Source organism: Papio anubis, chromosome 11, assembly GCF_008728515.1.
Source record: "Papio anubis isolate 15944 chromosome 11, Panubis1.0, whole genome shotgun sequence".
Taxonomy (NCBI): domain Eukaryota; kingdom Metazoa; phylum Chordata; class Mammalia; order Primates; family Cercopithecidae; genus Papio; species Papio anubis.
In genome coordinates, this window is record NC_044986.1 from 6,824,987 (window position 1) to 6,850,652 (window position 25,666).

General features: G+C 42.8%; 1 protein-coding gene across 8 annotated transcripts in view; it reads left to right on the plus strand.

Moving 5' to 3' along the window:
- Positions 1-25,666, plus strand: part of C11H10orf90 (chromosome 11 C10orf90 homolog) — a 244,148-nt gene that overhangs the window by 154,828 nt on the left and 63,654 nt on the right. For 7 of the 8 annotated variants that reach the window (XM_021943836.2, XM_021943837.2, XM_017944432.3 and 4 more), the window contains 2 exons: positions 2,367-2,458; positions 10,492-11,620. In XM_021943836.2, the coding sequence (XP_021799528.2) occupies positions 2,367-2,458; positions 10,492-11,620 (1,221 nt within the window). Of the gene's footprint in view, positions 1-2,366; positions 2,459-10,491; positions 11,621-12,287; positions 12,720-25,666 lie in introns of those variants that run through there. The other variant, XM_021943839.2, reaches the window with a different exon arrangement.

Consider the following 25,666-nt stretch of genomic DNA (forward strand, 5'->3'; position numbering starts at 1 on the left):
CATAACTGGTGTCATTTATAAAACATTAACTCCACACTCCACCCTGCCCAAATGCTTTCCATTCAGTATCCTCAGTGCACTGATGGCAAGGCAGCATTTTTGCAGGAGGTGTTATTGCATGCATTTTATGAAAGAAGAAATTCAGAGAGGGTATACAGCCCATCCACTGTAGGTCGGCCTGGGGCCAAACCTGCAGGCCCAGACCTGTCTAGCCTCAGCCTGTGCTAACTCCAAAGTTCTTAACCACATGCGATGCCACATGACCAGAGCAGGATTTCTGTCTTCATCAGCTTTATTGTCAGTTCATCATGATGCATCAGCTCTGCACAGGAATCCAAAAGACCTTTCAGCTCTTATATTTGTGCTTCACGAAAAGTAATCTGTGCACATCATCTTGGATAACTGTCTCTGTCACTCAATAGCAGTCATAGATGGAGGCACAGCCCCACATCTGAATTAGAGCTGATGGCGCTCACTGTTACCCAAGGACAAGATGAGACACAGCCAGGCTCTGGACAGGTCAATGGTGGCCCTTGAAATTCCCTCGAGCCATGTCCTGACCCTTCTGCAAATCTGCCAAACTTGAAAATATTAGAGCACATTATTTTCCTCATAAAACTCTTTAAGTTACAGCCACGCAGTGCTTCAGGATGGGGATATGTTCTGAGAAATGTGGTTGGGGGATTTTGTTAGTGTGCGAACCTTGTAGAATGTACAAACCTAGATGGTATAGCCTCCTACGCACCTAGGCCGTATGGTATGGCCTATTGTTCCCAGACTAGAAATGTGTATAGTGTGCGACTGTGCTGAATACTGTAGGCAATTGTAACACAGTGGTAAGCGTTTGTATATCTAAGCATATCTGAACATAAACAGGATACAGTAAAAATACAGGCTAAAAGGTAGAAAATGGGCTACCTGTATAGGACAACTCCCGCGAATGAAGCTTGCAGGACTGGAAGCTGGTCTGGATAAGCGAGTGAGTGAGTGAGTGCGTGAGTGGTGAGTGAATGGGGAGGCCTAGGACAGTATTGTCTACTACTGTAGACTACGAGCATTGCACACTTAGGCTACACTACTTTTATTTAAACAAACAATTATACTACAATGTTCTGATGGCTACAGTGTCAGTAGGTGATAAGAATTTTTCAGCTCCATTATAATCTTATTGGACCACTGTCATATATGCAGTCCTTCACTGACTGAAAGGTTGTTGTGCAGTGCGTGACTGTATATCTAAAATGTTCATAAACCTTTTTTATGAGTTGATAAAGGCAGGACTCTAGTTTAGGGAGCTGCTTTCATAAATCTCTTCTTTCTCATCACCTGCACTAGCAGCTGGGGAGCCATTTATTACAGCCCCTTATAAAATCACCTTCCCTAGAGTATTCCCAGTGCAGAGGGAGAGTGCTTACCCTGGGCTGCAGAAAATGGGCCTCTTCCTGGGCTTGCTTCCCACTTCCACGCTCATACTATCTCCCTGTGTTTGGTTCATGTTTCTACATTAGCGACCTGACAAAGGTGACTTTTAGAGACTCGGGGGACTGCGGCTGCTGAGGGTCTGTAGCGTAAGGCGGTGTAAGCCCTGGGTAGACTTTGTAGTACTGCTGGCTTGCATCTGAGAGAAAGCTTCTGCCCAGGACTCCGTGAGGCACTCAGGGCAGGTTTGGTGGATGAGGAATTCAGGCAGAGTAGATCCATAGATATGTCCACTGTTATTAAGCCCGTGCTTGGGGGATCCAGGACTAGAATCCCGCTCCTCCAGTTCTCGGTCTGCTGCTCCGTCCAGCTGGACCTGACAATATTCTTAGCTATCTTTGTGGCAGACACTCACAGAGAGGCACATGTGGGGGATTTTACGTAGAGTGTCTCATGATATGATCACTAAATTATCCTCAGAGGGTCTAAAACAGTGTTCATATCAGTTTCTGAGTCATCCATGACCCCTCCAATAATGGTTGCATTAAGAGGCTGAATGAAGGTCAGTTTTGTATTTCACTCATTCTTAGCTCTAGTGATGTTGGGAAATCTATAGATGTGAATCTCTCTTCTGCTGAGTATAAACTTGGACACTGGTGAATATGATAGGCCTAAAATTATGTAATTGTGACTGAGTCTAAAGAACACAAACGATCGTATGGAAGAAATCTCGCAGCTGAATAAACTAATAACGAACCCAGAGAGGTTAAATGGACGGGATGGAATAAGAGAAATGTACAAGGTTTTGTCATGGTTAGACTATCCTGGATTTACTATTGGCTGATAGAATATGTGAGTAGGTGACATTAAATTTTACAGTGGAGTTATATATTCCATTTTATCCTTTTATCTACTAAAAAGTAGCAATATTATCTCCTTTTGCCTAGGATTACGGGACAACTACCACAGTACAAGCGATCAAATTGCCCTTAAAAATCTCCAGTCTGATGTCACAGAGGCGAAATCTGACTTCACCAAGGTAACATACATTTCTAACTTCTAGAATAGTCAGCAAAATGCACCCATCTATAAAACATAATCACTGGCCTACTTGTGATGTGATTGCGTTTTATTTTATTTAGTCAAAAATTGAATTAATGCGGCAAACAATCTAACCACGCTATAGATGTAATTATTCTTTTATCATCTTCAGCAACAATTTGTAAGCTTGCAGCATCTTAGAATATGGCAATTGCTCTCAATTTTAAACTAAAATTTATCTGCTGGAGAGAGAGATAGAAAGAGAGGGAGAATGATGCCATACAGCATTTTGAAGATGCGAAAGAGATACTCTGAAATCTAACAAGCTGGTATAGGTTGTTAGAACTGCAAAAAGTGTCAGTGGTCTGAACAGGGAAGAAAATCAGAGGTCATATTTATAAAATGAAATATTTCAGATTGTAGGGAACAAAAGAGCTTGGTGCACAGTGGTTAATATTGTCAATGTATCATACACCAGGCTCTGACTAATCGACTGATTCAGTTAATCCTTCCCATAGCCCCATGAGACAGGTACTGCTCTTATATTAATACCTAAAAATGAGAAAACTACAGCTTCAGTAGGTGACTTGCCCCAAATCTCACAGCTCGTATAATCTGCCTGGCTCTGGAGCTTTTGTTCTGAGCTTGGTCTAAAGGACTGTCGTGGTGGAAGTCTCTTTTGAGTTAACAAGATTTACAGTATGGACTTTCTCACCTTAAAAAACTGTCCAAGATGTTACAGTTTACAAGGCTTCTGCTATCTGTCACAAATGGAGATTCTGCCACCAATTTTTGTAGTTCTAAGAGAGAGTGAAATTATAAGAATCACTCTCTCATAACCGATTAAAGTAACAAAGATATCTGTTAAATATTTTTTTACCCAAAATGCTTGTGTTAGGTGTTACTTTGATTTAGCTCTGTATTTAATAAAGCTCAACATTTCCTTCAGAGACTCGGGACTTGAAATCCCACAAGATGGAGAAAGGAAGTTATTTGGGGTCCTGAGATTTACTCATCAATATTTAAAGCCCTTTCTATGTGAAAGCACCAAGCTCACTGTCTCCAGATGTAAAGATGCATGGCTGTAATTAATTTGCTCCCTCAGAGCAGGAGTCAGAGCCCTGGGTTTGGGGAGGAAAATGGGTGGAAAGAGCCGTGGATCACTGACAGCCGTCCTTAGGTGGAGATGCCAGTTAGGAGGAGAGAGATCGAGTCAGGGAAGGGCGTGGGGGCAATCCCACTGAGCTCCACCGCTACTTTTTTTTAAGACAGATATCAGCTAAGGATCTTTGTCACCTGTTTTTCACATTGAGCTGGCAAATTTCAGCATTTTCCTATTGATGTCACAAATTAATCATTTAGTCACTAATGTTGGTGTCCATGTTTGTGGCTATGTGGCTGCATCCCTGTAACACACACACACACACACACAGACACACACGCACACACACACACAGACTTCTCTCTCTCTTTCTCTCTCTCTCTCCCCTTTCGATCTCATGCTTGGTCATTATCTGTGACTGAGTTCAATAACTCTGGAAATTATACCTTCTGACTACCTGCTCTGGCATCATCTGGATCATCTAATTTGGTCAGTAGGTGACTCAAATTTTCCTCCTAACTTGGAATGTTTAGAGCTCGCCCCTGGGCGTGTGCTAGAAGGCTGCCATAAGATGATGAAACACGCCAGGGACTGCCCTGCTGCCCTGCGACTGTGGCTGCCGTAAGTCTCCGCCTCTCCTCCAGGGCCCCCACAAGATTGATCATTTTTCCTTCCAAAATGCATTCAAGCTGTAGCAATGATAGGAAGTCACCTTTTCTGCCACATGATTACTTAAAAGGAGTAAATATAGAACAGAGTTCTCTTCCTTAAAAAAATTTTTTTAAATTTTCCTCTTAATAAAAGTAAGAGCAAACCCATGCAGAAATAGGAAAATACAGAAACAAATAAGAAAATATTTATCTGTACATTTTCCTCTATTTTCCCCATGCATTTTAACATAAGACTGTGATGTAATTTAACTTTTGTAGCTCTCTTGTATTATTCTCTTATAATATCCCATCATAAGCCATTCCTATGTCATTTAAATTATTTGTAATTTGTATTTTTAATTTCTGCAGAATATAAGATACAGTTGTACAGTCACGATTTACTTACCCACTCCCCTTTAAAAAAAAAAAAACAGTGATTCTTGGTGATTGTGAGGGAATGGAGAAAAGGGACTGGGAAGTGAGTGTTTACTGGGTATAGAGTTTCAGTTTTACAAGACGAAAAGAGCTCTTGAAATGGATAGTGGTGATGGTTGTACAACATTATGAATGCATTTAATACCACTAAGTTGTACACTTAAAAATGGCTGAGATAGTAAATGTTATGTGTGTCTCACCACAATTTAAAAATTGGGGAAAAAATAGATTCTTTCTGGCTTTTCAATGTTCTATGTCACACTGCATTGAATTCTTTGTTTTTAGTAACTGCCTGGAAAGGCAAAAGTTTCATGATGCAGAGTGAGAAAAGATCAGATTTTTCCATTTGTCTTTAAACTGTCTTCCCCAGTTGCTACATAATTGAGCAAGCTCATACATTGGAAAATGCGCTTCCATTCAGGATGAAATGCCCCTAGGCTGACAGTGACCGTGGCTCCAGATCAACTCAAAGGAGGAAGGCAGGTTTGCAGCAAATGCGGAGAGGACTGCAGAGTCTTCTGTGGGAAGCTGCGGCCAAAGAATCTTCGGGCAAGTCCAGCATAGGTTGCAGAGCAGCAATGGGGAAAAATTCAGGTTTCAAGGTAGAGTTGGGAGGAGAGGCTTATTCTTTGAAGAAATAAATTGCTACAGGAATGGAGGTATCGTCACTCCAGTGTCTTAAGAGCCGATTCCTCTGATCATCTGCTACTTGACTCTTTCTGGCTTCAATTTATGAAATTACGCCTTTCTTAGAAATACCTCAAGGCATAAATATAAAGTTAAAAACAGTCAGTAAAAGCATGCAACTGTGAAAACAGTTACCAGAACTACAAAATCATCTTTGAAACATTTAAGAGAAATCAATATCTTAAAGCAGCATCTCTGGGAAAGAAAATGTGAAAAATGTGTTGTGTGGTGCTGGTCAGGAAATGGATGGTTCACCAAACCGAGACAAAACCCAGCCACGCATCTGACCTCTCTCCAACACGAACGTTCTACCGTAAATATGAGGTGATTTTCATCCTACTTTTAAATCAAATCTGATGTCAGTTAATTTTATTTTAGATGAAAGGAATCTCTTTGTAAAGACATGTTTAGTTAACCCAGTAGAAAGGAGGATGGAATGTCACCCTGAAATAGCTTAATTTGAGAAGATATTTGGCATAAAGGAGGTAATTACTTTCTAGAGAAAATTTGCCCAGTTTTAAAAGTAGTTGGCTGATTTAGGAACATTAAATAACCCCCCATCTCATCCCCTTCTTGGTTTCCGAGACCCAGAAGAGGAATGCAACACAAAATGATGTGTTAGGGGCTGAATCGTGTCCCCCCAACCCCCACTAAATTTATATGTTGAAGTCCTATCCTCTGCTTTCTCAGAATGTGACTGCGTTGGGAGGTAGCATCTTTCAAAGAAGTGATTAAGGTTAAGTGAGGTCATTAGAGTGGGTCCTAATCCAATCTGACTGGTGTCCTTATAAGAAGAAAAGATTAGGACCCACACATGGGGGCAGAGGACAGAGGGAGGACCATGTGAAGATGCTGGAAGAAGATGGCCGTCTACAAGCCAAGGAGCGGCCTCAGAAGAAACCAGCCCTGTGACACCTTGATCTCAGACTCCCAGCTCCTAGAACTGAGAAAATCAGTTCAGTTGTTTAAGTCACGCAGTGTGTGGTACTTTGGTGCTATGGTAGCCCTGGCAAACTCACATAGATTTTTAAGAGGTTGGACCTTATCTTCAATCATTTAATGGGTCTCACTGAGAGTAGGGTTTAATACACAGAACTTCCCAAACAAGAGTGTCCTGTGTATTAAAGAGCAAAGAGTCATCCAGTGTTTCCTTTTCAATATCTCCCAGTTTGTTGTTTGGGGACTTTTGTCAAAGCTGAGACTGCACACTGGGAAAATGCAGCACTTGGCACATAGTAGGTGCACAAATAAATACATGGAATGCACAGTTAAAGAGTTTGACCGTGACTGTATGTTATGAATAATAGAATTGCACCTAAAAATTTACATGACTTCTACATTTCTATCAACAAAATTTCAATGTATTGGATATACAATGAGTCATTTCTGTTTATGTAATTCAGGTAAACTCAAATGCATTCCATTGTAAATTCCACTGAAATATGGTATCGCTTTGATGTGAACACCCCTCACGCCTCTGTAGGTTGGATTATGTCGGATATCCACTCGTTTCTGCTGGGTCATGGGAAGAGTACCGGAGAATTACATCACACATTGGTATCTTGAGAGGGCAAATCGATTTTTCTTTGGAACTGGGCATTCATCAGTATTTGTCCCTCAGGAGCAGTGTCACCTTGACATCCTGAGTGACTCCAGAGCTTCAGAAATAAGTTCAAGTTCATGCCGTTCATGATTGCTCTTCCCTCATCCATTCACATCTCACAGAGTCAAAACATCACGGTCACACTTGCCAGGCCCCACTTAATGAAACGGTGGCTAATTCCTTATCCCGTCCTCTGGGCCGCTAGGATCTTCTGGAGGGCTGTACAGGCCTGCAGCCCCTCAGCACAGCCTGGGGGCATCCCTCGGCATGCACGGCCCTGAGCTCTGACTGTGGCTTCAGGGCTCAGTCCAGACGTGTAGGCAGCATCAGGTATTTCCCATTCCTGTCGTTCTAGGGTGAGATGACATTCACTCATTCCCAGCAACACACCCCTTGTTGATGCCAAGCTCATGGGTGTCATGGTGTCCTGAGCCTGAAGAATAGGTACTCTCTTGATAGTGGAGACCACAGTACGAGGAAGCCTGGAGGCCCCCCCGAGAATCACCCCTGTTTTCTCCTTGCTTAGCAGCTGTGACAGCCATAGGCCCTGTCCAAGGTCCTGTAGCCAGTATGGGAGTCCCAGCTCACGCTAGACCCCAGCTGGCCTGAGTCCTAGGCTGGCATCCTTCCCACCATATCCATGCAGAAGAATCACCTGGGAGCTGGTGAAAGACACAAATTCTAAGCTTTATCCCCACAGATCCTGAGCAACCTAGGTCCAAGGAGGGAGAGGTCTAGAAATCTACATTTTTAACATGTCCTCCCCACCAACACACACACACACACACACACCATCTCTCTCTCTCTCTCTCTGTCTCTCACTCACTCACTCACTCTAGGTGGTTTCTATGCAGGCAGTCCCTGGCACAAACTTTGGGAAACATTGCCCTGTAAAATAAGACCTGCACTGCAGTTTCCAAAGTGGGTCTTTTTTTTTTTTTCTTCAAAGAGCGGTGTCAAAGGAGTCCCTACTGGGTATGATTGCACTCCTCGTAGGGTACACAAGAGCAATTATGATCAGAACTAAATTTAACTAACATGGGAGGGACTGTGTACCAAGTGAAATAGGCACCAGGTGCATTTCAGTTTTCTTGTATGTAAACTACATCCATAAAAAGTGGTACAAGTGGAAAGGATTCAGGGTGCCGCAGAAGTGCTGGGGCTGCAGGCTGGAATCTCACTGGAAGCTCTAAGAACACTGATGCCTGGGCCTCCCTGCCCAGGAATTCCAATGTAATTATCTGGGAATGAGGCCTGGGCATTGGGGTTTGGATGAGTTCCCAGGTGACTGATGAACCCTGGGCTGACAACTACTAGAGAAGAAGCCCCACCTGACAGGAGTTCCAGCAGAGCTAGCCTCAGGGAAGCAACGCATGATATGATCTGGAAGTGTGAGGTAACCGTTGGGCTAAAAGAAAGAGCTGAATGTCCCCTTTCATAACTCGGTGCTACTTCATTGACCATTTTTTTTTGGAAAAATAGTAGCCAGGGATATTTTGATTTATTTTTAAATGAAGTAAATTTTAAAATGACTCTCCTGTCTATTTCTTCTTTGTTGCTCATCTCTGGGTATCTTTTGAATGTACAACTTCCCATGTATCTTTTTTTAAAAAAAAAACACATATAATGTGATGGAGATTGTCATGCAAAACAAGCCAACCATCTTCTCATGCCTGACTCTAAGGATACAGAGCCCCTCAGGCAGCTACGATCAGACACTGGCCCTCCTGCAGCCATGTGGACTTGCCATGCCAAATGTCCAGCTAGTGGGAAACATGCAGTTATTTGAGTCAGCAAATATTAGTCCTGCCCTGAAGAAAATAAAAATGCTACTGTGCTTGCTGTCACCTCTTGGAATGAGCAAAGACCCTGCTGCCAACATACACAGGCCCTTCCTCTCCAAAATGTATTGTCTTGAGAAGACCAGCAGCCTCACAACTTGTCTGTGTTTCTCAAAGTATGCGACCCAGATCACCTACATCAGAATCACGGGATGTCAGTTGAAATGCAAATGCCTGGGTGCCACCCACAACCAACAGAATCAGTCTTGGGGCCTGGGGAACCTGTACTTGTAACATCCCAGGCCATTCTCTGCATGTTGGGATTTGGGAGCTGCTGTGGCAATTGTTGGGCATCCAGTTATGTCCTCAGGTCCCCAAAGCAAAGATTATCTGCAAGCAGTGGGAGTTTAGTGGATACATACATCATTCCAAATCCTGTGCAGTTCTATGCAAGGATTCATTGTAAGCATGTACCGTAATGAATGTCTAAACGCAGGCTAGACATTCACTTAGCCTTCACTAAGTGCTGGGGTGCAGTCCATTTTCCATGTTGTATTTTATAGTGCTTCATACATAACCATAATAGAAACAAATGAGTACAGACCTGGTTAGACGCTTTGTTAAAAATCATAGCACACTCTTTTGGAATTTACATGAGCAATTTACCATTAGGACAATCTGCTGATTAGGAAAAATGAAACACCTTGGTCATTTAAAAATATTGGACAAAAACTCATGCAACCGATCATTGAAATGCAGCAAAGCTACATGTGCCTTGGTCCAGTGTCCCCATCCCCCAATTCTGATAGGTGAAATCAACTGATTGCCATAGTGTTGGTCTGGGCAAACATGGGCATTTGATTTTTTTTTTTTTTTTTTTTTTTAATGTGTGTGTGTGTGTGTGAGACAGAGTTTCGCTCTTGTTGCCCAGGCTGGAGTGCAGTGACGCAATCTCAGCTCACCGCAACTTCCGCCTCCCGGGTTCAAGCGATTCTCCTGCCTCAGCCTCCTGAGTAGCTGGGATTACAGGCATGTGCCACCATGCCCGGCTAATTTTGTATTTTAGTAGAGTTGGGGTTCTTCCATGTTGGTCAGGCTGGTCTCAAACTCCCAGCCTTAGGTGATCTGCCTGCCTCGGCCTCCCAAAGTGCTGAGATTACAGGCGTGAGCCACCATGCCTGTCTGGGCATTTGATTTCTATTGTTTTGCTCTCTGGACCTTGACTTCCATGATGCCAAGCAGCAGGGAGCAACTGAATTAGAGTCTAAACCGGCAAATGTGGAGGACTGCAAAGGACCAAGGTAGGGAGAGGCCTCCTGGTAACCACCATTGCTGTTTCTTTTCAGGAGTGCTGACTTATCTCCCACATGAACCTGCGGCCCCAAATTCCAGCCCACCTCCAGAATTCTGTCTTTCCTCTCCATTGAGGATGCGAGCCTGTATTTGGGGGCTCCTGGGCTTGGTGGAGGTGGTTATCAGAATTCGATGATTCCCGTTGACACATCATTAGATAAATTAAGAATAGATGCCCAGCAGAGAAAACCAATTCATGACTCAGGCCAATGTTTCCAGAACATGTAACTTGTCATAAACATCTAGTTTTCCTGCCTTTCCTGACATCTCTGAGCATCAGGTGTGCAGTAAAAAGCCTTGGACAAGACATCTGAGTGTTATGAACCAAGTGCTCCAGCATCCTGGTGGCCCTTGAAAGAGAGTTTACTGTCTGTGTTTCAACAGACTGCTTGAATAATTGGAATCTTTTTCTATTTGTAGGAGACCCTGGCATCACAAAACACAAAAATGATTTCATCCTTAGTCATCTCCCAGATGATTGATGAGAATAAGCCGAGAGAAAACAGGACCTCCTTGCCCCTGCCGTGTACGATTGGTCAGGCTCGTGCACATCACACCAAGCAATCTCTGGCTAATCGCAGCGGAGTCAACATTCACAGGGCATTTGCATTACTTCCGGGCAGATTAGGAATCCCAGCACCGTCAGATGAGCCAGGACCTGAGACAGAGCTGCCACCCAAAGAGGAGAGCCCCTGTGGGGGTCCCCGCAGAGGGTTTGCATCCATCACCATCACGGCCAGACGCGTGGGCCCCCCAGCCAGCGCCCTGCTGTGGGGGACTGTTGGGGACTCTCTGTGCCCCAAGTGCAGGGCTGAGGACACACTGTTACAGGCGCCGCCAGCTCTGGCCAATGGCACCCATCCAGATCGGCATCAGAGATCTTTTGCCTGCACAGAGTTCTCCGGAAACAGCTCCGTGGTGCGGCTGAAGATTCCCGAGGCCCACACAGGGTTGTGTGAGAGACGCAAGTACTGGGTCACCCATGTGGATGACAAAGGGACCAGTTTTTCTCCAGACACCCCACTGTCAGGAAAGAGCCCGCTGGTGTTCAGTTCCTGTGTCCACCTCAGGGTGTCTCAGCAGTGTCCAAATTCAATCTATTATGTAGACAAGTCTCTCTCCGTCCCCATTGAGCCACCTCAAATTGCCAGCCCCAAAATGCACAGATCCGTCCTGTCGCTCAACCTCAGTTGTAGTTCCCACAGATTGACAGCAGATGGAGTAGATGGCCTAGTGAACAGGGAGCCAATAAGCGGAGCCCTGAAGCAGGAGCTCGTGGAGGGAGACCAGGACCTCGTAGGCCAGCGCTGGAACCCAGGTTTACAAGAAAGTCACTTGAAGGAAACCCCATCGTTGGGGCGGGTGCAGTTGGGGACCGGCGCATGTCCTTGGAGTGGTTCTTTTCCATTGGAAAACACAGAATTGGCAAATGTGGGAGCTAACCAGGTCACTGTAAGAAAAGGGGAAAAGGATCATGCAACTCATTGTCATGCCAGCGGTCATGCCAACCAACTGTCCATTCACATTCCCGGCTGGAGTTACAGGGCAGGTGAGTGGTGCGTGCATCTGCAGGAGGGTGACCTGTGTAAATGTCCTAGCAAGGTGCTGTTGAGTGTGTTTCTTATACAAAACTTACTCTAAGAGCCATTTCTCAGTAGACTTGCAGTGATCTGCTCTGCTCATAGTTGACAACTGATAGCTCAGCATCGATGTCTGATTGGATAGATTTTTTTAGTTGACACTTTTGTAGATTGTAAGAGGCCTTCTGTCTAATTCTTGTTCCCAATAGTTCCAGACCATATGTAATGAGAAGGAAATGATAGCCTCCAAAGGAAGTTAATTTACAACATGCCCAAACTGCTTTCCAAAAGAGGGTGAGAAGAATGAAATGCCATTCGCCCCCAGATGTTTCATCTCTCTCGCCAAACATCTGTGTATTTGGAAGTGTCCAGATTTCTGTACTTTTTGCTTTTCAAGTTAGCCTCATTGATATAAAAGCTAGACTGCAAAGCTTCATAATGGAGTGTGTATGTGTGAATGTGTGCATGCGAATGTGTATGTGTGTGCGTGTATAGTAATTATAGGACATTTTCTAAATTAAGCAAGTCAGGGATTCTCTGTGCCAAATAGTAGCAGCAGCAGCAATTTTCTGTCCCCCTGGTTGTGTTTTCTGGGGCATCTCGGCCAGGATTTGTTGCTGTTTCTACCATTTCCAGGGTCGGGCAGAATTCCCAAGGTGGGCTGCCCTGAGGACTCTTTACCTTTCTTGGGAAATCAAAAGAGGAAAGCAGGCATTTTTTGGAGGAAAGAGGCCAGATTTCTTTCTTTCTGTGTGTAAACTTCTGATTTTCAACTTTTTACTTTCTACAAGAGGCTCTGGTTTATGAATTACTGAATTTCTATTTGGAAAAAGATATTTAAAGATATTAGTATACAATTGAAAATGCAGAATGTGCATAATAATTTTACAGTACAACTTTGGTTCATTAAAGCTTTGTTAATAAAAATGACTGTAAAACATTTAAAGTTATAATGTGTATAGAAATGTTGAATGATGTAATTAATGTTAACAAGTATATATATATTTAATGCTCAGAGATTTTTAAGGCAATTTTGATATGGCTTTCAGATTGATTAAACCTTTGAAACGCATGTCTTACAGACTTATTACAAGAAGGACAACATAAGCAGCTACCAGTGTTCCACAGATAAATCCCACTTTAGTATTTAAAGAGATTGCTCAAGCTAAGCACTTCATCTTCCTTATTGATGATGATTCCAGAAATATACCACTGCATTGTTGTGTGTTACCCCAGTTAAAGCACATCCTCATTTTTTAAACCACGTTTCATGGTGTGAAATAATAATTTGGATTTATAGTACTTTTCACCAGAGGCTCTCCACTAATAATAAGAGCCAGATCTCAAACACTCATCTCAGAGGAGGGCAACAAGAGTGTGGAAACTTCCCCCAACTTACTTTTTGGCTTTGGTGGTGCAGAGAAGATTTTTTATTGTGATTTTGTGAAATGACTACTCCTGTAAGGGATTATCTTAGGCAAGTAGTGTAAATTCATTCTACATCCTATGGGCCAACATTCCCCAGAAAAAGCACATATCCCAGAGATTCGCGAGTGGCTTTAAGCCATGAGGCTTCATTCTACCATTTGAGGAAAGAGATAGTCACAGAGACTAGGGGAGACTTGAATACCTTTTTAATAATTTCAGTAGCTTTGGGGGTACAAGTGGTTTTTGGTTACATGGATGAATTATACAGTGGTGAATTCTGAGATTTTAGTGCACCCGTCACCCAAGTAGTGTATATTGCACCTGATGTGTTTTTTTTAAATCCCTAGGCCCACCTCTCGCCCTCTCTTTTCTGAGTTTCTAAACCCATCATATCACTCTGTATGCCTTTGCATACTCATAGCTTAGCTGCCGCTTATGAGAACATACAGTTTTTGGCTTTCCATTCCTATGTTACTTCACTGAGAATAATAGCCTCCAGCTTTAACCAAGTTGCTGCATAAGACATGATTTCATTCCTTCTAATGGCTGAGTAGTAGTCCATGGTGTATATATACCACATTTGGAACACCTTTTTGTAGAGTTGCTGATCTGTTATTTCTAGCTCAGTGTATGTGGAGGAGTGACACTCTCTGAACTCCTCATCTGGGTAACTAGAGCAGCGGTTAGATTGGATGTTTTTCGAGATCCTATCAAGCTTCAAAAAATTTCAGCTCTATTTGCCTAAAGTGGACTCTGCAAAGAAAAGAGGCTCCATGTGATTCTGAGCCCTTCAGCCACAAAGTCCAAAGCCACCGAGCCCTGGGATGCACAGTGGGGCACTTGCCTCGGATGCCTACAAATGCACACCCTCACCTACACGTGTACCCCTGGCTGTGTGCTCCCTCACTGAGAAACTAATTTCCAGTGGACTCTATTTCTTCTCAGGTGACAAGAAAGCACATCTGTCCATGCTGTAGAATTCTGGCCTGAAATTTACCAGCACAGCTTATTGACTTTAATGACCACAGGCTGTCCTCACACAATGTGCACGACGTTTGGAGGGTGAGCTTGCTGACCTTCAGTTTCAACAATACCTTTTAGCCATAATGCAAGAGCTTTCAGACTGCAGCAGTGCTCATTAAAACTCAGAGGAACTGTTTATATTTTCCTGTGTGGAACTGGAATCCTATCTGAGACATTCTTGACAGCCTCCTGTGGTTACACATGCTATTAGCAGTCTTCATACTTCATAGTTATTGAATCTGATTCTTTTTATCTGAAGGATTCCAAAATACCTCATGAGCAGGATCTTCTGTTGGCTGGCTTACTGACATTCAGCTGCTTGGTGGGTGCAGCCTGGGAGATTCTACAAACAGAGGCAAAGCAATTTTAGTTCTAGTCATTATGTCATTGGACAGAAAGTTCTACAAATTGTATTCATGATTGAGCCTCCAGGATATGCACCCAAAAGATAAGATTAGGAAAAATGAGACACAAGCACATCATGCAATTCAAATAGCTGTTTCTACTGAGACATAGCATTCCAATAGACATGTGGGCACCTGCTCTCGTCTCGGGCTGAAGGTTAAGGAATTGGTTCTCTCTTTGCTCATCTCCTCGGTGCCTGTATATTTTGTCTTTACATCTCTACTATTGGTAAGCATTCAGATAGCACCATGTAGGTGGGCATTGGACAAATCTTCGCATCTATCATAAAAAAATTTAATCCCCATTCTTGTCATCATCACCATCATCATCTTCATCATCATCATCTTATTTATAACCACAACATATGTTGTAGAAGTCCTAGGCGCCAGGCCCTGGGCTGCATCCATTATTTTGAGTCATTCAACCATCTGTAAAGAGTATCATTATCCTTATTTTTCAGACAACACAAATGAGGCTTGAAGAATAAATGATTTGCCCAAGTCCACGTGGCCAGTTGGTGCTAGAACTATGTACTGGTCTCCTGCTGTTCCCTTCTCAGTGACAGCCCCAGGCAGGGCAATTAAGACGGTGGTGACTCAGTGGCAGGCCCCACCTCCACTGCCACTATCAAAGGTGGTATCTGAAGGCTGCTGCTTGTGAACGTCTGGAGTAATACTAGTATTTGGTTGCCAGTTACCGCGGTAGACTATTAGGAGAGTGAACTGCACGTTAATTTATGAAAAAATGTAATAGGCCATATTATTTGATACGGTTAAAATGTATTGGCTCAGAAATCCTCCTCAGCCTGAAATCCAGTTCTTTGTGGTGGTCTGTGAAATATACCATGTTGATCCAAATGGTTCCCGACTCACTGGATGTGCATGCCTGACTCACTATTGACTTAGACACATTTCTTCCTGCCAATTTTATTGTGCATCTGTGGCTTAAATCTGAAGCTTTTCTCCATTTCTGAGATATCCAAGTAGAGGGAGCAAAATCTTCCAACGATGGTAGATGCTACCGAAGAAGAGATTAGTGAATACACTGTCCACACCTCTTTGCGTTCGCGTTCTATGGTGGACCCATGTTGCAACTCCTTCAGTCAGTGCACAGGCTTTGGTGGCATTGGTCTGAGATGTCCTCAGTGGAGTTTAGCATCACTAGTGAATAAAGATGTGGATGATTGGAAGGCAGAAATCCCTGCCAGGTCTCCAAATGAGCACTGTGCCTACTCACACTTAGGTGGTATGGTACTGCCACATTAATAGCAAGTGAGGTTTATCTCACTTACACCACTCAAAGGAAGATAACAAACCATGCACACATAAGCCAAGCCTACCTGAAGGAGAGAAGCCTGCATTAGACTCCCACTCTCATCCCATGAAGACTTTTTACTAGAGGAACCAGAAGATATTTTACAAATTTGATTTTTTTTTCTTTAATGATCTAGAATTGGGATCAGCAACCTTTTCTTTTTCCCTTTTTTTTGTGAAGGGCCAGATTGAAAATATGTGTTTGGCTTGAAGGGCCATATGGTTTCTGTAGCAACTACTCAACTAACAACTCAGTCTTCAGATACCACCTTTGATAGTGGCAGTGGAGATGGGGCCTGCCATTGAGTCACCACCACCTTAACTGCTCTGCCTGGGGCTGTCACTGAGAAGGGCACAGCAGGAGACAACTTGCTGTTGTAGTGCAAAATCAGCCATCAACAATGCATAAATACATAAGTGTGGCTGTTGCCAATAAAACTTTATTTACACTAACAAGAAGTGGGCCAGATTTGACCTGCAGTCTATAATTTACTGACTTCTGGTCTAGTATTCAACTAAATCCATCCCCTAAGGCAAACTTTACTGTTTCCCAGTGTTGCATGTTGGATTCTCTAGAAATCAGACTCTGAGGTGGAGATGAATGGGCAGGGTATTCACTGGGGAGTGTTCTGGGATACAACATCCAGGAAGGGAAGCAGGACTGGGCAGAGGGAGAAGGTGTTCTGTGGTGCAGTCATAAGCAAGGCCTCTGCCAGCCACTTAGGGAACTCTGAATCTGGGATAGGCCTTCAAGGTTATTCTGAGTTTCTGTAAGGGGACTGGGCCCTTATATTTCCCAGGAAGGTATGTGACCTTGGGTGAGGCAGCTCTCTTCAGTCAGCCAATTCCTGTAGGGTGGATGGCCGAGGGCACTCTTCCTATAGGACTCCCAGCAGCTGGGGGAAGAAGCTCTTCTTTCCTGAAGGGAGATCTGAGCAGTATAATACAGTGTCCATCACAGCTGGCCATTCTGCCATTCAGTCTGTGTTTTCCACTCTGTGATTCCATAACGTTCTGAAATAAGTCAAGGATCTTGCTAGGCTAGACCTGAGGCAGGGGATTGGTGGTGAGCGCTATAGACCTTAGCACCTGTATGAGGAGGCTAGTGCAGAATTCTACACTCTCGCTCTTGATGTTTGTTCATTCAGCAAATATATATTGGACAATTGTCCAGTAGTGGGAGCAGTGACTTGGACAGGGTAGCAGTAGTGAAGGTATTGAGAAGTGGTCAGATTCTGGGGCTATGTGTTCAAGGTAAATCAATAAGGTTTGCCAATGGATTAGATTGTGTGGCAGTCCCACGCTGACTCCAAGTGACTGCAGGTATGCCTAACGCTCTCCTGGTTTTCTGGGGCTGCCTCTACCCTGCAGAGCTTCCCCACTTTTCTGCTGCTGGCTGGCGGACATTCACATCACAACTACACAGTTCTTCCTAATGAAGTGGGTACATGGTTGAGAACCAGGTAAATAATCTTACGATAGTCTTTTCTTACCTTTAGGGAAGCCAGAAGAATTGAGCAGAATGAGTTTTTGTGTTTTGTTTCATTGTTAACAGCAAGATAAGCCAGAGAGTCTTAGAATCAGCTGATGAATAGACAAGAACTCAGCCCCCGGTATTTAGCAGCAGCTCTTCGGCAGGCATGAGCAAACCACCGGGACTCCAAGTTCAGCCTGCTGCCTGTTTTTGTAAATAGTTGTATTGAGACAGAGCCATGCCAATTTATTTATGCATTGTTCTGTGGCTGCTTTCACACTGCAACAACAAAGTTGAATAGTTGGGACAGAGACCTTATGGCCCACAAAACCTAACATTTTTACTGTCTGGGCCTTTTCTGAAGAAGTATGTGACCCCCCTGCTCCAGGGCAGGCCCTCTGGGTGATTTTGGGCAGGTCCCTTGCCTGCAAGGTCTCTGTTTTTTTCATCTGTGGAATAAGAGAGGTGGACAAGATCATCTTGTGTTTTCTTCTTTCCTTGTTAGTTAATTTATACATTTTTTGGGCCTGTGGTTTTCTGCCACAGGAGCTGTCAGACAAGCCTGCTTCTCAGGTCGATTCTTAGAACATGGTGAAGGAGCAATGCTCAGAGTCAAAGGGAAGAGTTGTCGGCCTCCTTGCACTGTTTACTCTTCACCTTTTCTGACCAATACCGTCCCGTCTCGCTCTGTCTCTCTTCCTGTCCCATAAGAGCAGGTGCCCACTGCAGTTCCACCTTGGCCTCCAGCTTGCCTGCCACCTTTCCCATCAGCAGCAAGAACAGGTGCTCCTGTGCCGCTCATTGTGACTCAGTGGGCATGGCCCTGGCACCTCCTGCTAGCACCCAGACAACCTCCCCTCACTCACCTGACATTGATCGTGTCCGCTGTGGTACCAGACGCTGGGCTCTTCTCTGGTTCTGCGATGCTGACACATAACTCAGACCTGGTCTCCTTGCTAGGCAGGTAGCGGTCTTTTAATGTGATGCATTTGCTGTTCCGTAGAGGTCGTTGTTATACTTGCACACCGCACAGTCCTGGAGGGCAGGAATCAACTCTGAGTCATTGGCATTGACCTCATCTTACCCAGTAGAGAGCCTGGGAGCAAAGGCTCATAGAGAACCGTGGAGCAATGGCTTACAGAGTGGGTGCCCTGGACCTGTGGGCTGGGTGGAGGATGGGTTTTGTTGATGACCCAACAAAGCCCAATCTTATGTCAGGGCCCCTTAAGTGCTTGATGTGTTTCCTTCCTCAAGCTACCTTTCCCCATCCCCATATTCAAAGCCTCTCCGGCAAGGAAAGAGTGAGGAGCAATGAAAGATTCTCCGCCAAGAGGTAGGTTGTGAAAAGGAAAGTGAAAACGAGAATCCCCACTTGGTTTGAAGTTGAAGCGGAGGGTGGCGGGGGAACTGTCTCAAAATATTGTTTCCCTTTAGGAACTGAGTAAGAATAATCAAGTATTGTCAAGGAACAACTTTATGATCCTTCATGTGGTCACATTTAATGTTAAAGAGGTGAAAATATATAAGCAGTGTTGCAAAAATATCTTGAAGGTTTTTGAGAATGTTTTATTTATCTCTTGGTAAGTCTTGAGGAGATTGTGTCATTTTCCTCATCATCATAAACACCGTTTCCAGATCATTCCCAAGAGTTCATATGGTATCTAAAGGTTGGTCATGTCAGCCATCCCAGCTAGCTTCGTGGAGAGAATGGCTTTGTTTTTTCTTTTTTTCTGAGTAATTCTTTCATTTATATGAATAGGAGGTGTCCCTACAGTGTTTAGGAGAGAGTCATTATTAATGGGCCATTTACTCAGGTTTGCCAGGAATAGATTAAGAGAAATGGATTCAAGGCCTGAAGCAGGCTGACCAGGTAATGGGCTGATCTTTTAAATTAGGACACTGCAGAGCAGCCATTTACACATGAGTAACAGTGAGTAACAGGGTAATCTGGCAGAAGCACCACGGGCTTGGGAATGAGGCTCATCTGGGGCTCCATTTATACTCCGCCAGTTGCTTGCTTGTCCTTTACAAGGTAATTTACGTAAAGAGTGCTGAGCACTTGGGCTCGTGGTGGGGACTCAAACCATTTTGTAATTATCATTAGTCTTCAGTATCATCCAAGCTGTCCACAGGAAGTCCATTTAGAAGGGATCTTGGAAAAAGGCAGGGGTAGTAGCATGATGAGTTCTGAAAGAAAAAGTATTCTAGATACAGATGACCCTGGAAAATAGAACCAAAAAAGTGAGAAATCGATGATGTGTTTAATTCCTTTGACTTGGTGAGTTTTTGCTCTTTTCTTAATAATCTTAAAGCAAAGCTTTAAGATTTTCTGTAAAATGTGATTTTCTTTTCATCAATAATGGCTAACTTTGGCGAACAAGAAATAAATAAAGATGGTAGAGCCAGCCCATTAATTCTTCTTAAACTATGTTGTCAAAGTAGTTTGTTGTTAAATGCAGAAATATTTTTCATATTGCTATCAGATGTTCTTTTATTTCCCCTGCTAGGTCATAGCCCCATGAGGGCATTACTGCAAATAAAGTACTGCAGTCTATATTTGGAGCATTCTATTGACCTTAGGTGGTACAGGGGTTTTATCAGAGAGTATGAAAAAGATATTCTTAACCAGAGAGGTGCATCAGACATGAGTGGGTACTTTTTCAAAGCACACTCACTCCTGGCTTCAAGTGATCCACTCGTCTCGGCCTCCCAAAGTGTGGGATTACAGGCGTGAGCCACTGCGCCCAACCAAAACACACTCATCCAATGCTGCAATGAACATGTCTCAGTCAGTACCTCCCTGGTTAAGAGCTCTGTTTGGGGGATAAATTAGGATTAAATTGGGACACTGCAGAGCAACCGTCTCTACATGAGTGACAGTGAGTGTCAGGGTAACCAAGCAGAAGCACCACGGGCTTGGGCATGAGGCCCATCTGAGAACATCTGATAGCATTATGAAAAATATCCCTGCATTTTGCAACAAACTACTTTGACAACATAGTTTAAGCAGGTCCATTCTATAGTGTATCTTGATTCTCAGCTATTCATGGGTAATGGGGAGGTTCTTCAAGGTTAAGGTCCCTGTGAGAGCCTGACGGGCAGGTGCACAGGGCAGGTGTCCTCTTTGCAGGGAACACAACCTTTGTCACTTAGGATTAGAAGCTGTTCCTCAAATGCCTACTCTTGCCTAATCTAATTCTTGAAATAAATGCCCTTGTAGGAACAGCAAAAGTCACAGACAGATGAGGAGTATATAAACCGGTCCATTAGATGGCTGTTGTCTATAGAATCAGAAGTTAAAGACAGAAGCTACAGAAATTCAGTTTTCCTTAATCATTTCCTCAGTTCAGTGAAACATTTGCATGCAAGGACCACATCATGGCAGTCAGTCCCTGGCAGAACTGCACTGGTTTTCTTTGGTGTGCTTTGTGCTTTGGTGTGGTGCCAGAGCCTGCACTGAGCCTGTGTCTCATTCATGTTATTAGATAATGCTATTTATGTGTGCCCCACAGGAAAAAAAAAAACCTCAATTCTTTCTTTTTTCCAGAGTTGTGCATCCTCTGAACAACTCTAGGTTTTCTTTCTCAGAGCATTTGACCCATGGGGTAACAAACTGTGTGCTTCGTTGTGTGTTAAAATTCAGTGTCAACTTTGAGGCCCATCTCTTGCAAATATGTGAGCTCTCACGGTGATATTTGGTGTGCAGACCTCACTCCTGGCTTTGTCCTACTTTTCCCATTTATAAATATATAAGTGTGCTGAAATAAAGGGAAACTTATGTAGTTTTACTTAAAATCTACTCACTCTTCCAGTGTCTTTGGTGTATATTCAGCAGATGAACGACCCTGGTGTTTTAAGAAAATAGAGGCTTATCCGTTTTTGTATATGGGTGGGTCATATTTAGGCATTTTTGATCCAATGGCCTCTGTAGATAGTGAACAAATGACTTTGAGTTTCTTTGACAACTTCTGCATCTTCATAAATATCCTTGGGCATGTAAGAGCACGTAGACCACTGCAGTTCAGAAATTACAGCCAAAGAAACTGTGAACAGTGGAGCATCAGACCTCAGGCAGCGGAGCTGGGGAGGGATGGTCCATTGAATGTCACAGTGTTGTGCATTTGGAAGATACAGCATGCTAGACGTCAGGGAGAATTTATGCTGATGGAATTCACTGTCAAAACCCTCATGAACTTCGTGGCCTCAAAGCCTACCGTGGCTGTTGGCGTGGCTGGTAACTGGTTTCTTTCCAGGTCTAATATCATTCACTGAAATGTTGCTTAGAAAGGAATTTAAATGGAATCAGTTTCTTCTTCATTTCGTTTGCTTTTCTAATGCTTCATTTTCTCTTATTGAAAAAACAACACTCGGCCGGGCATGGTTGCTCACTCCTGTAATCCCAGCACTTTGTGAGGCCGAGCTGGGTGGATCACCTGAGGTCAGAAGTTCGAGACCAGCCTGGACAACATGGCAAAACTCCATCTCTATTAAAAATACAAAAATTAGGCGTGGTGGTGGGCACCTGTAATCCCAGCTACTTGGGAGGCTTAGGCAGATGAATCGCATGAACCTGGGAGGCAGAGGTTGCAATGATGCCACTGCACTCTAGCCTAGGTGACAGAGCGAGACTCTGTCTCAAAAAAAAAAAAAGTAAAACATGTTTGTTATAAAACTTAAAATATAAATAAGCAAAAAGAGGAAAGTAGAAAATCAACCATAATCCTACTGCCCAGAGAGAACATCACGGTTAACATTTCAGTAAATCGTCCCAGACAGATTACTTGGAATCTCTCATAAATGCAACAAACTTCTTTTTCTTTGTTTTGTTTCATTTCCTTTTTTTTTTTTTTTTTTAACGAAAAGGGGGATTATGTAAAATATATACTGTTTTCAAAGGCTTATTTTTCTCAACAATGGATTTTGAAGTTCCAGTACCTGTTAAACAAACTTCCTATTAATCGTTTAATGGCTACCTGGGCTTCCATTGTATAGCTTTATTTTTTATTATTATTATTTTTTTTTTTGACTGAATTAATTTAATTTTATTTTATTTTATTTATTATTATTATTATACTTTAAGTTCTAGGGTACATGTGCATAACGTGCAGGTTTGTTACATATGTATACTTGTGCCATGTTGCTGTGCTGCACCCATCAACTCATCAGCACCCAGCTACTCGTCATTTACATCAGGTATAACTCCCAATGCAATCCCTCCCCCCTCCCCCCTCCTCATAATAGGCCCCAGTGTGTGATGTCCCCCTTCCCGAGTCCAAGTGATCTCATTGTTCAGTTCCCACCTATGAGTGAGAACATGCGGTGTTTGGTTTTCTGTTCTTGTGATAGTTTGCTAAGAATGATGGTTTCCAGCTGCATCCATGTCCCTACAAAGGACACAAACTCATCCTTTTTTATGGCTGCATAGTATTCCATGGTGTATATGTGCCACATTTTCTTAATCCAGTCTGTCACTGATGGACATTTGGGTTGATTCCAAGTCTTTGCTATTGTGAATAGTGCCGCAATAAACATACGTGTGCATGTGTCTTTATAGCAGCATGATTTATAATCCTTTGGGTATATCCCCAGTATTGGGATGGCTGGGTCATATGGTACATCTAGTTCTAGATCCTTGAGGAATCGCCATACTGTTTTCCATAATGGTTGAACTAGTTTACAATCCCACCAACAGTGTAAAAGTGTTCCTATTTCTCCACATCCTCTCCAGCACCTGTTGTTTCCTGACTTTTTAATGATTGCCATTCTAACTGGTGTGAGATGGTATCTCATTGTGGTTTTGATTTGCATTTCTCTGATGGCCAGTGATGATGAGCATTTTTTCATGTGTCTGTTGGCTGTATGAATGTCTTCTTTTGCGAAATGTCTGTTCATATCCTTTGCCCACTTTTTGATGGGGTTGTTTGTTTTTTTCTTGTAAATTTGTTTGAGTTCTTTGTAGGTTCTGGATATTAGCCCTTTGTCAGATGAGTAGATTGCAAAAGTTTTCTCCCATTCTGTAGGTTGCCTGTTCACTCTGATGGTAGTTTCTTTTGCTGTGCAGAAGCTTTTTAGTTTAATTAGATCCCATTTGTCAATTTTGGTTTTTGCTGCCATTGCTTTTGGTGTCTTAGACATGAAGTCTTTGCCCATGCCTATGTCCTGAATGGTACTACCTAGGTTTTCCTCTAGGGTTTTTATGGTATTAGGTCTAACATTTAAGTCTCTAATCCATCTTGAATTAATTTTCGTATAAGGAGTAAGGAAAGGATCCAGTTTCAGCTTTCTACTTATGGCTAGCCAATTTTCCCAGCACCATTTATTAAATAGGGAATCCTTTCCCCATTTCTTGTTTTTCTCAGGTTTGTCAAAGATCAGATGGCTGTAGATGTGTGGTATTATTTCTGAGGACTCTGTTCTGTTCCATTGGTCTATATCTCTGTTTTGGTACCAGTACCATGCTGTTTTGGTTACTGTAGCCTTGTAGTATAGTTTGAAGTCAGGTAGCGTGATGCCTCCAGCTTTGTTCTTTTGACTTAGGATTGTCTTGGAGATGCGGGCTCTTTTTTGGTTCCATATGAACTTTAAAGTAGTTCTTTCCAATTCTGTGAAGAAACTCATTGGTAGCTTGACGGGGATGGCATTGAATCTATAAATAACCTTGGGCAGTATGGCCATTTTCACAATATTGATTCTTCCTATCCATGAGCATGGTATGTTCTTCCATTTGTTTGTGTCCTCTTTTATTTCACTGAGCAGTGGTTTGTAGTTCTCCTTGAAGAGGTCCTTTACATCCCTTGTAAGTTGGATTCCTAGGTATTTTATTGTCTTTGAAGCAATTGTGAATGGAAGTTCATTCATGATTTGGCTCTCTGTTTGTCTGTTACTGTTGTATAAGAATGCTTGTGATTTTTGCACATTAATTTTGTATCCTGAGACTTTGCTGAAGTTGCTTATCAGCTTAAGGCGATTTTGGGCTGAGACAATATACAATCATGTCATCTGCAAAGAGGGACAATTTGACGTCTTCTTTTCCTAACTGAATACCCGTTATTTCTTTCTCTTGCCTAATTGCCCTAGCCAGAACTTCCAACACTATGTTGAATAGGAGTGGTGAGAGAGGGCATCCCTGTCTTGTACCAGTTTTCAAAGGGAATTTTTCCAGTTTTTGCCCATTCAGTATGATATTGGCTGTGGGTTTGTCATAAATAGCTCTTATTATTTTGAGGTACGTTCCATCAATACCGAATTTATTGAGCGTTTTTAGCATGAAGGGCTGTTGAATTTTGTCAAAAGCCTTTTCTGCATCTATTGAGATAATCATGTGGTTCTTGTCTTTGGTTCTGTTTATATGCTGGATTATGTTTATTGATTTGCGAATGTTGAACCAGCCTTGCATCCCAGGGATGAAGCCCACTTGATCATGGTGGATAAGCTTTTTGATGTGTTGTTGAATCCGGTTTGCCAGTATTTTATTGAGGATTTTTGCATCGATGTTCATCAGGGATATTGGTCTAAAATTCTCTTTTTTTGTTGTATCTCTGCCAGGCTTTGGTATCAGGATGATGTTGGCCTCATAAAATGAGTTAGGGAGGATTCCCTCTTTTTCTATTGATTGGAATAGTTTCAGAAGGAATGGTACCAGCTCCTCCTTGTACCTCTGGTAGAATTCAGCTGTGAATCCATCTGGTCCTGGACTTTTTTTGGTTGGTAGGCTATTAATTATTGCCTCAATTTCAGAGCCTGCTATTGGTCTATTCAGGGATTCAACTTCTTCCTGGTTTAGTCTTGGAAGAGTGTAAGTGTCCAGGAAATTATCCATTTCTTCTAGATTTTCCAGTTTATTTGCGTAGAGGTGTTTATAGTATTCTCTGATGGTAGTTTGTATTTCTGTGGGGTCGGTGGTGATATCCCCTTTATCATTTTTAATTGCGTCGATTTGATTCTTCTCTCTTTTCTTCTTTATTAGTCTTGCTAGTGGTCTGTCAATTTTGTTGATCTTTTCAAAAAACCAACTCCTGGATTCATTGATTTTTTGGAGGGTTTTTTGTGTCTCTATCTCCTTCAGTTCTGCTCTGATCTTAGTTATTTCTTGCCTTCTGCTAGCTTTTGAATGTGTTTGCTCTTGCTTCTCTAGTTCTTTTAATTGTGATGTTAGAGTGTCAATTTTAGATCTTTCCTGCTTTCTCTTGTGGGCATTTAGTGCTATAAATTTCCCTCTACACACTGCTTTAAATGTGTCCCAGAGATTCTGGTATATTGTATCTTTGTTCTCATTGGTTTCAAAGAACATCTTTATTTCTGCCTTCATTTCGTTATGTACCCAGTCGTCATTCAGGAGCAGGTTGTTCAGTTTCCATGTAGTTGAGCGGTTT